A 16,481-nucleotide genomic window follows, 5' to 3' on the forward strand; every position below is an offset into this window, starting at 1 on the left:
ATAGAAAAACTCAAGCATCTAGTATACTTGAGTTTTCGGCACTTTATTTACAACTCAAGCGGGGTTATTTTTTGAGGGAATTGTCTCCTGTAAGTCACAAGATTCCTCAATTAAATTAAAGCTTTTTGGTCGAGCTTTGACTCCTGGTATATTTCGTTATTTTCCCAAGCGTTAGCCCGATGTACTGCGGAGGGGGTAAGGCGCTGGTTGCGCGTCTTAAATTATACGGTTTTTTTTCCAGTGTGTACTATCTCCATGGTGAAGGATGCAAATAGAGTCCATTTTGTTCGTTTGTGACATTGATGAAACTTAAGAACTACGTGGCCCTAGCCCTGCTTTGATCACAATCCTTGCTCTTTATTCAACGAGAATTTTACACGACGGGGCTATCGATGGCTGGCCGCTGTTTGTCTTGAGGGCGCTACCCAATCGTGTCGCTAGATTTCCACGCGCGAGCTCTGTTTTTTATTTGCAGGGACTGGAGGACACCTAGTGATCAATTTAATATGTTGTAAGCCCAGGCATGGGCGTAAATCTGGGGGTAGGGGGTATATTCTCTACTTGGGGGTGGGGGTGGACTGTCAAATCACACCCCCAACTTTTTGCGGTGAACAAAAAATTAAAGCGCATTGGCACGGTGAAGAATTTGTCAGACTCCCGACGGCTAAAATGCATTCAATTTCACTATAAAAAGGAAAACAGTTTTTAAAAGCCATGAATATGCCATTCTGAATAAATATTACAGATGTACATAAACATCATGAACATCAACCTGTCTACAGGGTCGTATGGTGTCAAACCCGCTTTTCCAATTTTCATGGTCAGGCAAGTCATCTCCTTCCACCTTTCCCCACCCCCACCCCCAATTTCTGGAACAAAATTACGCCACTGATCCCATGGGTTGCCACAATTGGTGACAGTCGTAGAGATGTTTCTATAAATCACAAACCTGGGTTTCTGGATTCCATTGAAGCTTGGGGCATTTCTTTCGCAAAATTTCCAACTTGTGGACTGAAATTGGATACAGGCCTAGGGACCGGCCAGAATTAGAAAGATTCAGCCTGAGACCTGAGCGCAGCGGTAGTTTTTTGTTTGGGAGGTATTTTCGGGAAAGGGCGAATAAAAAACAGGCGAACTCTTATGAAATTGAGAAGAAAACTGAGCTTGTGCATGATCGTAAACTTTAATTTTCAGAGGAGCAAGCGAGGCCACTATCTTCCTGAGGGTAACCTGCTGCGCTAGTTCTGTCATATTGTGCAGTTTTCTGTGGACGCATATTTAGTGTAGTGCAATCCTACGTCTAATAAGGTAGTCTGGTTTTAACAATTTACACTGAATCTGACTATTCTTATTTGATTCAAGGGTTCCGGTATGACGGTATCAGCCATCGCGTGACTGACAAACTCCAGAATTCCAAGATCCTATAATACATCCATTATGACTAAATACGTTCGTTTGGCATTCGAAAATATATAAAGCGCCGCAGCTGTTATTGATCAAAGCTGGTTTTTCCATACTGTTCAGTTGTTTTTGTATATACATGTATTGATGTCAAGAAAACTTCTTTCTTGGGTATTTCGTGCTATTGTATATTATGTAAAGTACACCCCAAACTGAAATAAGTAGCTTCCAAGCCAGACGGGGCTTCTCCGGTGATCCCTGACATGTTGCGTCATGAACTACAAGTCAGCCGTAAGCGATACGTCACCTAAGATCTTATCAATATTTGTTAGGAATCCTCAGGTCAATAGAGAACCAATTTGAATCCACATGAATTTCATGTTGTAATCTGCTTACTTGCAATTACCCCTGATTAAGTATCTATCACTTGGAACTACATGTACATGATATCAAAGTTACACTGCAAATCTAAAGAGAAATGACGTTTCGAATTGTCTTTCAAAATGTAAAAACATGATGTAGCTTCTTCCGAGTTGAAGGAACTTAGCAGAAACTAGTGATGTAAAAGGACACATTCTCTATGCTACAAGTGAGGAACAACTAGGCACATGTCGCCCTTAGTGCCCGTACTTAACTTATAAAGATTTTACTACCTATCATTTAACATTCACAATAGTCCGCCTCCGAGAGTTAGCAACGCATTGGCCAATCACAACGCTCGAAACTTGTCAACCCCTTCTAAACGCGCATTAGGTCGACAGATTTCGTGCATCGTCGTTGGTCAACGCGTTGCGTACTTTTTGAGGCGCATTATTGTGAATCACCCCCATTGAAAAAAAATGTGTGTATCCCGTCCTGTGTGTTCATAAAAATAGACTCCACCGCTTTTATACGCCGAGTTGAAGACGAATCTTCCAATAAGAATTAAGTTACAGGTTAGAACAGACTCTAAGGTGATGCAGATAAAATTAAGACATGCTAAAACGAGTTGAAATAATCACTCAATAAAAACGAAGTCTTTAAAAGTTATATCAAATAGTAATACGTTTTCTTATCCCGACGACAATGTGTTTTAAAAGTCAAGGCATTTTTTCTGCACTTGAAGTTGCATGTAATTTCTTGCCGAGTCTATTCGCAAGTTAATTTTCCAGAATAACTTCCTGAGTCTCAATTCATTCTTTCATATGCTGTTATACTGGTACTCTTTTGGACACCCTTTGGGACCTTGGTGTATGACAGTTTGCAAAAATGTTACCTGCTGACTTAAGTTTTCATCATAATCATGCTCACATTTGGAGTGACAAAACATCAGTGTCATGAAAACAATTTTTGGAGAAATAAGTGTAGCTCTTCACCAAGGCTTAGTCGAATCCATCATATTGACTTTTGAATGGGCGTATAGTAGTAGCGCCGGTCATTGTGTTCATGAGTAACAGTTAGTGACAATTTAAAATCGTCAAACTTAAATGTAACGCTGAGCAATATTCGTGTGATCGACTCAAATGTTACACTGGACAATATGATATTCGTACGATTCCCAGTCTGTTCCCTTGAATATCCGCTGACACCTGCAGGAGCGGAAAAAAAGCAAACTTTAATATCATTTGCCACATTCTAACATCGCGAGAAGTAATCATTTGCCATGCGTAAAGACACGGACTATTTAGTTGTCAGTTGATCTTAAGTATACAAACCTGGGACACATGAAAGGCTCCATATCGCGTCGTTTTTTCCCCGCCTTCCCTTCCTCCACACCCAGTAGATTGATGTTTAACCTTTGACCTTCTGGTTCAGCCTGGATGATAATGGCTCCAGGTTGGGCCAGCGTACAGGTGTGTCCACCCACATGGACAACAGTTATTTCCTTACTGTCCTTGGCCACTGGCTTTATTAGATAAAACATTATGCAATTTGTTTTACTAAATCTATCAAACTCATCTACTGCAGAACAAATTGTTTTCTGTCACAAAAATAATGTTGAATTTCGGAATAACAATCAAACATTTGAGCGTTTTCCCACCTTTGATTTACGATTTGTCTTGTGGGGCTTGACCCCTCGGTCCTCACTGGGTGGTTTGTACATTTGTTCCTTTGGACCTCTCACAGGCTCCGACGATTTTACCACACCTGGACGTTGTAAATCTCGTTCATATGCCTACAAATTGACAAACAAATTAAAACATTGAATGGTGCAAAAAATTAACATCAACCAAAAGTTGGGCTGTCCGATCTTTTCCAATAAACAAAATAAATTGCTACCTTGTTTCGATGTCCGTAGCCCTCAAGGCGACCTTTACTTTTGCCAAGTTCACGCTGCAAATTTTGCAATTTATCCATAGCCCTCATCTTGTCTGCATTCTCCTTCTTAAAGTCAGATTCAAACATCTGATTCTGTGGATCAATTAAACGTCAAGAATCAGGATGTTACAGTTTGTGAGGAAAATCTTATCTTAAAGTGTAGCTGTAATGAATTTTTCTTAGTCACAATGATTTGTTTGCAGTTTGCCAAACAGATGGCATCTTTGTTCTTTTCTTCATTGTATGTAAACTCTGCATTCCTATTTGGTTCATCACAGTTTTGCTCATGAATATAGAAATGCGTATTAGCATAAAAGCAAAAAGACATTGGAATGCCCTTTGAAATAGTGAAACTAAAGTTGAAAATGAGGTTCACTGAGGTGCATTTTACAGGTTTGTAATCAAAAGCCCCTCCACCACTTTAGCTCCAAATATCAGAGATATACACTCCTTTTTCTGGCCACTGATTGTTTTGGGCTAGACTGACAGAAGGAAGTGGTAATACAGATTACAGGTTAAGCGTGCACGGCCTTTCAACATCATTTTTTTCATATAAAATGCCTAGGTGAACAACAGCCACAAGAGGTATTACTAATGTTACAGGAAACACACTGGCAGCTGGGAGAGTGAACCAAAAGGACCGATCAGTGGTTTACAGCAGCCTAGAAGGAAACAACATCACGAAGTGGAAGGCAGATGCTGATGTACATGGCGTTTGAAGGACTGGGAATTTGTCATTGTAAATCAGGGTTACCTTTAATGTTTATAAGTTGTTTATCACATAACATTACAATGGATAGAAAAATAACACGTGTACACATTAATGCCCAGTAAATATTACTGTTTTACATTCGTAAGTCAGCACTAAACGGACCCGTCCATAATACCTGCTGCCGGAGTAACTCAACCTGCTCTTTCAACTCTTCTTTGGTATAACTTCTCTGACAAATGGCCTCGTCGTGTATTTCATTGGTGCCTTTCCAGTTTACTGACGCAGAGGCACATGTGCCGTTTGCCGGTTTTCTGCCTGCAGGCTGTGTTGTCTTGTTTGGGGATATCGGTGCACCAGTTTCATGTTTGGATATTTTCCCAGCTGCAGGCACCTCATCCGTAGGTGCTGAGAGTGGTAATGGTACGAAGGCGGAGCATGACTCGACTATTGGGGGAGGTTGAGTGTGAGACTGTGGTGCTGTTGGATTAGCCTCAGTTTGAGGAGATTGAACTTCTTTCTGGTCAGCTTCCCTTGAAGTGTGTGGCTGGAGTTTTATCAGCTGAACAGGTAGGGTTGGGGACTGCCTAATGTTCGGTTTCTGCAAATGTTTTCTTTCAAGAGCCTGCATTAAAATTAATGTGAAACAACGTTCATAATTATTTTTCTACCAAAGCCATGAGACGCATGCATGTTCGGTCTCAATGCACAAAAACTATGGTTATAATGTCAGAAGCTTGTGTTATTCCTTAAGAGTGCTAATTTCATACCTCTTTCAGGCGTGCAATTTCATCAGTCATGTTCTTATTCTGCCTCGCTAAATTTCGGCTCAGTTGGTCTGATTTTTCGGCCCGGTTTCGTTGAGAATCTAGCTGGCACTGAAGTTCCTTGTTTTGCTCCTTCAACATGCATGGAATAAAGATAAGAAGGTGAATATTGAAAGCATGAAAGAAAGAAGTTGGCTAATTTTCGGTTTGCCATAAATTGCAGCCAAATTCGGAAACCCTGATTTTAATGTTTGATTTTACCTCGACTTTATCAATTCGTGTCTTTGCTGCTAGGAGCATTTGATCATACTGGTTGGCCCTCCTGGTGGCTTCCATACTTGCTTCGTCGATTTGTTTCTGCAGTTTCAAGATTGCCTTATCTTTTTCCGCCAACTGCGTGACGAACCTTGATGTTTGCTCCTTACAAAATCTCCCCCAATCCAAGTTGACCTTTTTAAGCTGCATAATAGTGCCACAGAATAGCAAATAATCAATATTCGTCTAGGGTTATTAGAAAAAACTTCACTATTAGCGAATCTGATCCATAGACACAGTTTTTGTTGTTTACATCTTGATGAATATAAAGATATAGTGACACGTTTGACCAGTGTGATTGTGCGTCAGTTCACAAAACCTAAAATTGGCATTTGTCTTTACAAAATACATGAATTCATTTTGTTCAACTTCCTTTCAAGATACTGTACATTATGAGTTGAAAATAAGTATTAATCTTGGATGCACATGCAAACCTCTTTAAGTTGACTTTGTAAGCTGGATTTCTCTTGCATAACTAAAGTCTTAACTGCAAAGCCATCTCCAGCATTGGTGATAGTGGTTGTAGACTTCTCCCCCCATTTCATGACGTCACGGGGCGTTGCCTTGTCAGAGGCGGAGGATGTAGTAATTGTTGGGAGTTCCTTTAGCAGTTCTTCAACTGCATCGATATCGGTAACGTCCTGGTCAGCCTCGACCGCTGGCTTTTCATCATTACCTTCAGGCGTCGTTCTATCTTTGCCTGCCTGGTTTGTTATTGGCCAAGTCTTTCCTGTATCTTCGATTTGGACAGGTTCCAGTTGGGGATTAGTCTCTATTTCATCTTCTCCTACATACATGTATTGTTTCTCATTTCGGGGCTTTTCTGCCCCTTTCCCTACATCGCCAATGAGGCCCTGGCTGTCCGCCACTTGATGTTCATTCACTCGATGTTCGACTAACGTCTCTCTTTGACACGCCTTTTCGAGAACATTTTCCGCTGTAGGCGAAACATCACTTTTCGGTGGGACCATGAAACAGGGCACTACTTCAGAAAGAAATAATAATCAATTAAATGTAAGAATGATACCAGTGGCTACTTTTGGTAACATCCTTTGACAGGGACTAAGAGGATTTGAAGTACTTCACTTTTAAAACTGGCAAGAAAGAGTTGATTTTTGGAAGACTAGGTATAGTGCACGGGTAATATTACAGAATAGACCTAAGTAAAGGGCGTTGGGGTCAGTCCATAATTCTCATCGTTTTCATAAGTGTACAAAAAGTAGACTTCACTACCCCCTCCCCTTCCAAAGTGTACAACAGCGGGCATGATGATGGATGGAGAGGTCCATTGGCCTATGAGTCCCTATTGCCGATGCGCAGTGATAAACAGTATTGTGGTTAACAGAAATGAAAATTTCAAATAAAACATTGTTAAAACAACACCTTAAAAGTTAAGGCTTAAAAAGCAGTGAAAATTGCAAGAAAGTCGTTCACTTTAACACGGGGTCTATTTAAATTCGCTCTAAAAAGAATATTCCTTCACACGAGTATTCGAAAATTAAAAGCAGGTATTCGATTTCGTTATTGAACACTGTTTCTGGAAACATGTTCATTCAAAATCCAAAGGTCGTTTGGTTGATTCACATTCGTCTAAGGGCTTAGAAAGAGGTTGATCAGGCATTCGAGTGAGTCAATACGCAATCTCGTTTCACTCGTGGTAATTCAAATTCGCTCCATTGATAAACTCTTTCTGGATCCTGCACAAAATCTGATTTTCCAAGGAAAAATGTTTAAAACGAGAGCTTTTTTTCAACGTAACTTTGTACAAATATTGTGATGGCCTGATTCTTACAGGAAATTGAGCATCGAAGGGTGGGAAAAGCTTGTTAACGGTTGCAGAGAAAACGAGATTTTTTCATCTTTTTTTTCGTTTTTTTGTTTTAAAATGTGAAACACAAAACGCACAGCATCAGTACACACAAGAAAGAGCAAAATAAAAATATTATGATTTTACTCAAGAAATATGCATAGATACAGACACAAAATAAAGGATACACGGGAATCATTCTCAATCAACAAAACAATGATTATGGAACAAGAATATCACACAGAACAACTTACAATGAAAGACCGACGGTATATCCAAGATTCCTAAATTGAACACTCAGAACGGGAAAGAGATTTACTCTAAACGGAAACGAAATTCACGCGCAGGTAAAAAATCCTAAAGCGTCGATGAAGTTTAATTTGACTGCACCTAATGGAAAAATGGAGCAAAGATTACACTGAAGAATTGCGAAAGTGTAGAATGCCCATAAACGAAGTACAAATTCGGAAACGAAACTGAATGAATGAAGCTAAAAAAACTGTGTGCACGAAAACAAATTTGAATGTCAGAATTTGGAAAAAGAACTCCAAGACAAACCAACGGAAGCGTAGCTTCTGTGCGAATGTGAATACGTGATGACGAAAGTGAGCGGATTTTCGCTGAATTTGGCTAGGAAAACCTACAGTAGGCCTTTTCTGTTCTATCCTTTACAGAGGATAGAACAGAAGTTGCTATATGGCATAAAGGAAGCGGCGCGGAGATACCGGTAGCTTACTTCCGATTCACACGTTGACAGATCATGATTTTTCATAATTTATTCGGAAAAAGCGTACACAAGGTCTTAGCCCCCTCCCCGTACGGTTATACGCTCGTGAAAATGATGAAAATTATGGACAGCCCCTTACGAGTGCTACAATTTCAACCAAAGCCAACTAACACATAAAGATGTCATGTGCTAATTTGATTCCATGTACAAATGAATAACATTTTGGTCTTCAAACCGTAAGGTTAATTTTGTCTTGGAGAAAGACTCTGCAAAGATCCCAACATTAAATTCTCCAAGTTCTACGAGCCTTTTAACCCTCTCAATGTCACCCCCCACTCAGTATGTATAACCGCGAAAGATTCCTTATAATTCGATGTATTTGCTTTATTTTACCCAAGTATGAAGAGTCTCGAATAGCATACCTGTACCACCATCGTCACTGGGATGAACAGTGCCAGAGCTCGGTACTAGACCTTCATTGACTTGCCTTTGGAGGTATTTTACTTCTTTCTTCGCTTCTTGTAATGCACGACCTGAGAGGGATAGTCATAGAATGAATTGATAAATAGTTTTTTTTTCAATTTATTTTTAAGATGGCGTGTACTGAGTTGATTCTGTGTACAAATGAATTACATTTTGGTCTTTCAACTAAAAGGTTAATTTTTATCTTTGAGAAAGACACCGCTAGGATCCAAACATTACATGTCACCCTGTGACAGTAGCAAGCAAACAGTTCACGGCAGTTTTTGTATTACACATTTTCTGAACTTCAAAGGCCCAAACCCAAGATCCCCCTTATCAACTAAAGAGTGTTATCGTATCTGCGTTGCAAAACACATAGGACTGCATATTACGGTCATAATAGCTGCAAACGATTTTTTTTCTGGAAACAAAAAAGACGTCATATCAAACGTTTCAATTTACTTACGTACCTACTACCTTAACACCCCTGACACACCGCTTTAGGCGTTGGTTTTCCTTTACCAGTTGATCCACTTCATATTGCAAGTCCTTTAGTGTCTTTTCCTCATCCATTTCACTGTGGTCTGTTTGTTGGTCGTTACATGCAACTCAGTGACTGTTTCATTTCATTTCTGTTGAGGAAAGACCACATTTTGGAAGCGAAGTATAGACACAACATAATGTAGGCCTATTATAAATAGTACTGAATAGTTGAACAATCCCTTCTGTTGTAGTGCATTTCGTAATCTTACTGGTCCAGCAAAATGAAATAGGAGTGGAATTCACCAGTGATCGGTATATACATTCCTTTTTCCAGCAATCATGCCCTAGAAATAGTCATCCCAAAAAGTAGCGTAAATGCCAATTTTTAATTCTTACGATATCCTTTGCGTGCAACCGCTCAGAAGGAAATATTCCCCGGCAAGAATTGTTAAGATTATAGGCTGCATGCTATACCCACAAACTGTATGCCTGCTGTTTATTCTGACTAAAATTTCAACATGTATTTTGACAAGAGAGCATAAATTTCATACTATGTTCAGAATTGTGAACAATATTTAATACTCTAACGTGTAAACTTCATTTAATGATTGTGTTTACACACTACTCCATCTGAACAAACCAGTAAAAAATTGAAAATGATTCCAGTGTTGTGGGAGTATAGTTATGTATAATTCACTGCAGCGATGTCAGACATAAGTAACAGTATGCTTTTCGAAACATCATCGTGGCTCAGTTAAGTTCATGTATATATGGCAAAACGGAGGAAGGAAAAGAGAAACTTACCGTATTTTGCTGGACTTACTGTTAAAAACAGTGAGCATGAGCATTGAACAGTCTTCCTGTGAAGTTGCGTTTCTAATGGTAATTCCAGCCCGCATTTGCACAAGCGTCTACGTGTCACATTGTGTGGAAAGGGGAATTACCCTTGGCACCACAATACTCTTGCGAAATCGAGGGATTTTTTAACCTTGTGCAATAATTATTATGACACACTACGAAAGCTCATTAGTGCCATTTTCAATGGTCAACAATAAAACCCCCCAAAGTTTCTAGAGTTTTCATTAAATACATGTGTATTGGTTGCAAGGTTTATGAGATGTACTATTCCCAAAGTTATTTTTGGCCCTGAAATGAGTAGATATTTTTAAAGCTCTTTTTCACGAGGTCTAGTTTTCGTGATATGGTCACAGATCTCACTGTGAGCGAAGCACGTCATTGCTGAAACTAGTCTTGATCGAGATTCATCATATGCATACGAGCAAAATAAGCCGAAATTTTGTTTCAATGACCTTTTTCAATTTTAACTTTCCACTGCCACTTCTTAAGTTTGAAACGTCTGAAGGGGCGCATTCAATGAAATACACACCCTTCCTTAAAAGGAGGAATGCTCAGGACCACCACTGTACATGCAAAAACTAGCAGAAGCACAAAAATGCTAACATTTTGTGTTTATTACGCCTTTAACGCCGAAACAACAAACTACACAAAAAACAACAAAGTCTGTGTGATGCAACAATCAAAATTAAGCACACATCTGAGTAAAATGTCGACATTTATACAGCAAGTATTCCAACAGTTGCAAACTCAAATCTCACTTTTTTCAATATTCACATGAAAAATGAAAAACATGTAGTGTGTAACTTGATTTGTCATAAGGTCATTGATCCGAGGAAAACTGACCACAGTATGAAAGCATTTTTGTTCAGTATTTAGGTTAAAATGGTTTCTAGAGGTTGGGGGCAGAGATTATGATGAGCGATCGGCAAAAAAACACATACATATTGATAAACTTGGTTACTGTAAATAAAGCCGTATCATATCTGACAAAGCAAGCAGTTATATAGCAAACAGTGCAACTATCCTGCTTGGTAAATCTTAGTTTATTACTGAATGTTGAACTTTTCTTTTTAAATCACTAAGAAAAGGTTTGTGGGTACAGCATGTGAAATCGATCTCTGCTGTAAAAATAGTAGTCCTGAGAAGAACTGGCGAGTGTAAACTCAACGTTTTGACCATGATGCTCTGGTCGTCCTTCTGTTGTCCTTCGGAGGACGACAAGAGTGCCCTGGAAAAGATCGATTTCACATGACATACACGCAAACCTCCTCTCAGTCTAGCTCCAGTATGTTAATTTTTGTGTCTTACTTATCAGTCGTCATGCTCAGTTTCATCACCGAGTACACCAATTCAAATACATGTAGTATTTTCTCAAGTTTCTGCGTAACATCAGCATTTTTATTCGTATGAAATATGCATTATGCTAATTAACCTGTTTACCAAACAGGATGCTATTTAATACATGTGCAACACTTTCATTACAATACGTGTTGTATTCTGTCACTATCACGAAATAAGAGCAGATATAATTAATTAATACTCAGGCCCTACCTGGTGAAACATGCAATATTCGATAATTTTGTACTTTTGTTTCAAGTTACTTGATAATTCTTATTTCATATTTCTCATGACCTGAAACGCATTCGGCAACTTACATCACTCTTCATGCCAAATCGTTTTGTGCCCAAAACTAAGTCAAATTTTGTCTCACCAGAAAAGGCATCTGAAAAAAAAAAGACTCTAAACACGAATCCTAAGCCTACACACTTATCTATCATAAAGTAGCTCTATCAACTCGTAACGGTTTCAAAAAACATTATTGGAGTAGTGGTGATGCACATTTCTGCGACATCAATCTAAATCTATCTGAATCTTATAATGCTATTATTGCCTATACAGCTTTTCTGTGACAATACGTAATTCTTAAAGAGTATTCTCAACAGTTAACAGTTTCTTTACCAAGTTTTCTACGTCTCTACAGATCTTCATAATAAGAGTCACTCCGACACTTCATGACGCAATCTCTTTCGAAAACGTTGCGCAAGAAAAACTTACAAATTCAAAGTAATCACTACAAAGTTATCATTTCCAAAACCTGAAATGAAAACGTGTAGACATAAAAAACAACCCTCAACCATTAGTTCTCAAACCAAGTAACAAAGCAAAATCTTTTTGAGTTAGTCAATAAGAACATCACATTACGGGTAACCTCCACTAGAAACTCCTCTGAGAAAACTGCTTTTCTAACTGTCTTGTGGTCAGCTCTCTTATCTGTTGTAATCCTTTATCTAAGCAGTGACTGTGTGACCCCCAAGAGTTTTATGACCACAGCTCCACATTGGGCAGATACTTGGACAGTGCTGTGTATGTGCCTCTTCCATTCATAAAATGGGGGTGTGCTTATCAGTGATTGTGTAGGGAGAAGACATTACAGTGTTTGTGGGGGAGGAAAAGTCAAGAGGAATATTCTGGCGAAAACCCACAAAATCAGGTAAATAAGTCTAAAAACCCAATCCACGTGTCCCAGGCAGGATCAAACCCAGGTCACAGCGGTGGACTGCACCAACCTTACTCAGGTTTGCTCTGTACCATGCGTGAATAATCAGCACCTGACTTTATTCTGTCAGAATAAATAAGGCCAAAAATAATACTATTGGCTTGAAACTGCTTGAAATGGATAAGTTATAAAATTATGTTTTTTTGATGGGGGATGTGGGGCTCATAACCCCAAATTTTTATTGAGGACCTTTTTTTCCCCCTTTTTTATAAGTCATCAGGCCTTGGGGGGCAGAATTTTACCCCTTACAAAAAGCCTCCCCCCCAAAAAAACTTGACATATGTACACATTAAATAGTACTTTTCCTGTACTGTGAAAATGCGGATTGCATACTTTGTATATTATTATACTCGAAAACATGGAACGGAAGGGTACTAACCCCGCGGTACAGACTATTGGCAGAAGCCAAAGGTCATTGTTTTCAGGGAATAGACAATGAAGGGAAATATGATCAAACAATCCCAAAAAATGTAACTATTTTTGGGCAAAATCGGTCTTGCTTCCCAAGCAGAGGGGAGCCCATACGGCTGTAACTATACCTACAGCACAAAGTATTCGGATGACGTCACTAAGGTCGCCCGCGGATCCAGCCTCATTAAAAATACAGTAATACAAAGAGGTAGGGGCCTGTGGGTCCCCATTGTATTCCAGTATTTTAATGAGGCTGAATCTGCGGGTGAGGATTGAGCATGTAAGTGATGTATATGACTTATAAATGTTCGTGCAACATGGAGTGGATTACCATCAAGGGCGAATCGAGAACGATTTATCACCAAGTGACTCGGAATGCAACTGCTTCTAAAAAATATCACATGCAGCCTCTGCTGGCCCGGGGACGTCCCTCTCAGTGCACACCGCCTCCCTGGATCCAACGCCGGTCAATATATTTTTGAGCGGTTGGGGTCTGAAGGGAACCCTAACTTTAGGGATACGCACAACCAATCTGGAATCGTTATTGTTATTAGCCCAAATAGGGCATTTGGGAGACACGTTGTTGTAAATTTTTCAACCTTAGGGAGAGACTGTTCATTAGGGAGACATTTCAATGTAATAATTACTCTTGTACCGTCTAATAACACAGAAGCCGATGTGGTGTGGTTACAGCCACCGCTGCATATATTCTCGAGAGGAATTCGAATTTGTCGCTAAGAATATATCCCGGATCCCAACACCCCTTAAGGTCGGTTCCGTGTGTTATGAGGTAGAAACATAATGCACTAGCACCACCATGCTTCAAAAACCCCACTAACAACTAGTTGACTCTTCGATTTTTTGGTGGAGTTCAGAATTAAACTGGTCAAAATCATACGCTGGTTGCATGCTTTCATAAATAAATTGTTGGTACTGTATATTATTGCGCTCATGGTCATGTCGATCGCTGACCGGCCAAGAGACAAAGAAACATCGTAAACACCACTTCCACTGTTTATTGGACATGCTTGGCCATCGATGTAGTGTGGTTCTCTCATATCAAAATGTTTTAGTCATTTTGTCAACCTAAGTACACTGCTTAAATGTGTTTGCACATTACATAATGGCTCAAGGCCCAACAGGACACAGGAGATAAGCTCCCAGTTTGTGTGGAGCATACCATTCTAACGTACATGTATATATGTACAGTAGTGTACATGTACTTGTACAATTAAGATTAAAAGAGCTTCTCTGAGTGGATCACAAATTTGACAGACAAAGAATTTGACGGATTGAAATCGAGTTTATATGACAATACTGATTATTTTATGGGCTTTTCAGGCCCGTGGGAACTGTTTTTATACGACGTGTAGTTCGTGAGTTAGGTCAGTGTACAGTGATGCCGGTCACCAAGTTGTTATGAAAAAACCTCCGCGCCTCAGGAAACGTGAACATTGCACAATTTGCGGGTAAATTTTGACAGGTCTGTTCTTTCGCTAAAAAAATGGAATTAACATATATATTTACATTGGAAACCAAATAATTTCATAGTGCAAGAACTGTTGTGATACGTTGAGCGGTTTTGGAGTTACACTCTAATTTGCTCCCAGTTCCCTGGTTTCCAGCTGTTTTTGACAGTTTTTTTGCAGTGCCTGGCCAATGGTGAATAACTTTACATAACAAACTAATACGTATTTTACTCCCAGATGATAATACTTTATTTTGGCTACTTTGAGTAAACCCTAGGAACATTAGTTCTGACGATATCAAACAGATTTTGATGACCCTGTTTGTAGCTCTATGGTGCATACGGGAAATACAATTTTGTCGGCCTTTCAAAAAATATTAAGAACTGCGAAGGTCACACCTGTGTGTGCAGTGCCGCAAACAAATTAAAATACCGCGGCCGGTGATGAATGCACGCCATGTGTACTGCACAGATATTAGGAAATAAACAAACCACTAGGAATTTGTTTGGCCATACGGGAAACTCTCTGACGACTGTGATCCAACATACCTTACCTAAAGAATCATTGTGTAGAAGAAGATACTCTTTGTATGAGATGAAGAAAATACAAAAGTGAAAACACGTCTTGTAATTTTGCAGAAGTTAGCGAAAACGTGTCGTCTGACAGTTTGGGTACCATATGTGAAATTTCGAAAATCAATTATTGCCGATCGGGCGAATGCCGGGCAAAACTCCCTGTGAAAATATGCAAGTATTGCCGGCAATACTTTTACCCGAGTACTGGTGAGTCGCAAAATTTCAATTCGATATCTCACATTACGTGCACCGTACAGGTCAGAATTTTAGCCGACACGCTAACACCATAGAGCTACAACATGACCAATGAACCTGACACGCTGTCGAATACACGCTTTGCGGTTTTTACCGTGCATTGCTGGTCGACCAGTCCAACGCACGATAAGCCTGACCCAAGACCCCATCATCTCGGAAGGGCCTGTGACCGCAAACCCCAAAGGGGACCGACAACGTGCAGTGAACCACTCACTGCACACGCAGGGCCGTCGCTCCAGCTTCATGTACCGGTACGGTATGCGTGTACTGTAAATGTACATGTACATACATGTACATGTACACTAGTGCGCTGAATAAATGAAATCACGTACTGTACATGCACATGTGCATGAGTGCCAGACTGGCAAAATTACCGTCTTGAAGTGTCGAAATATGTATCATTATCACAGCCGTTTCTTTTTGTTTTAGATCGCAGCAGTTGTTCAGTTGGATAACATCTGGAAAACTGTCAAATTGTAGTAGTCTACAGTGTGTGTTTAGCTACTACAAAACTTTTTCCCCAATCTAATGCTATGTCAGTTTTAAGCTATTCCCGTGAGGGAACTTTTTACAGCATGGAAAAAGTAACTGCGAAAGAAATCCATTCCTCAGCCAGAACTATTATAACAAGCTGATTTTACAATGAAGGGTTTCGTATTTTATGGAAACTTAGTTCTTGTATCAGAATTCCAGTAAATAAAAAAAACACTAAACTTGCGTAAATTTTAACTTGACTTTTTCATTTCCTGCCACATGTGCCGCGACCATGCCGCGACCAAGCACTCACAAACTACAACCACCCTAGCGCTTTCATCCCAACCACCAATCATAAATTGAAACAAGTGTATTGCATATTCATTTTGATCCCACGCCAACAAATGCAAAGCTGCTGCCCCTTATGCGTCACACTACATGCATATTTATGAAGTTCACATAGGTGCTACTTCGTTCGTTGTGTGCAGCCTATGCATGCACAGCGCTATCACTCGTGCGGACCCGACTTCCTTTCACTTCGGTACGATCTTTGCCGTTCAGTTTGGTCCTAATATTGTCACCATCAGAGTAAATTTTTAAGGTAGGTTTCCAGCTGAAAGGTCGAAAACTGATGGGAAAAATCACCTACTTACATCGAATTTTATTTACGCGATTTTGATCACACCGAGCTCGAGTGTGCACATGCATGATCGCCGCCGGGCCGTGCGGCCCTCTTGACTAAAATTTGGCTAGTGGACCGGCGAGGTCAAACCCCGTTTATATTTATGGATTTCTCACAAAATATTTTTCTCTAATTTAGGAAATGTTTTGCAATAAAAACTGCTAGTTATAATCGTCTCGGTTGAAAAATTAATTTCAGGCTTGAATATTTTCTGTGCCTGATTCAAAAGTT

At 39.7% G+C, this 16,481-nt stretch overlaps 1 protein-coding gene and 1 long non-coding RNA gene across 4 annotated transcripts in view; one reads left to right on the forward strand and one right to left on the reverse strand.

Annotated features, from left to right (window-relative positions):
• LOC147795973 (uncharacterized) overlaps positions 1–16,481 on the forward strand; it is a 107,792-nt gene that overhangs the window by 42,222 nt on the left and 49,089 nt on the right. The gene's annotated exons all lie outside the window — the stretch shown is intronic.
• On the reverse strand, positions 1,165–9,911 carry LOC110973176 (uncharacterized). 2 transcript variants are annotated; one of them, XM_022223799.2, is made up of 11 exons: positions 9,774–9,911; positions 8,957–9,118; positions 8,447–8,557; positions 5,925–6,472; positions 5,437–5,634; positions 5,179–5,307; positions 4,587–5,033; positions 3,661–3,792; positions 3,422–3,556; positions 3,096–3,286; positions 1,165–2,969 (listed from the first exon to the last, which is right to left on the reverse strand). In XM_022223799.2, exons 2-11 carry the CDS (start codon positions 9,057–9,059, stop codon positions 2,900–2,902), a joined length of 2,064 nt encoding a protein of 687 aa, XP_022079491.2. In that variant the 5' UTR covers positions 9,060–9,118; positions 9,774–9,911; the 3' UTR covers positions 1,165–2,899. The 2 variants fall into 2 exon arrangements, with proteins under 2 accessions (XP_022079491.2, XP_022079482.2); XM_022223790.2 differs by having other exon boundaries at positions 5,925–6,475.

The sequence above is a fragment of the Acanthaster planci genome, linkage group LG19, assembly GCF_054643075.1.
Source record: "Acanthaster planci isolate LZ-2023a linkage group LG19, COTS_SCS, whole genome shotgun sequence".
In the NCBI taxonomy this organism is placed as follows: Eukaryota; Metazoa; Echinodermata; class Asteroidea; order Valvatida; family Acanthasteridae; genus Acanthaster; species Acanthaster planci.

Bases quoted from the DNA above. Each gene is read 5' to 3' on its own strand.
- LOC110973176 (XM_022223790.2), bottom strand. From the start codon at position 9,059: ATGGATGAGGAAAAGACACTAAAGGACTTGCAATATGAAGTGGATCAA. The intron at 5,308-5,436 runs GTAAAATCAAAC...TGCATGTTGAAG, and splicing joins CACGAATTGATAAAGTCGAG to GAGCAAAACAAGGAACTTCA. The intron at 5,034-5,178 runs GTATGAAATTAG...ATTTTAATGCAG, and splicing joins AAATTGCACGCCTGAAAGAG to GCTCTTGAAAGAAAACATTT.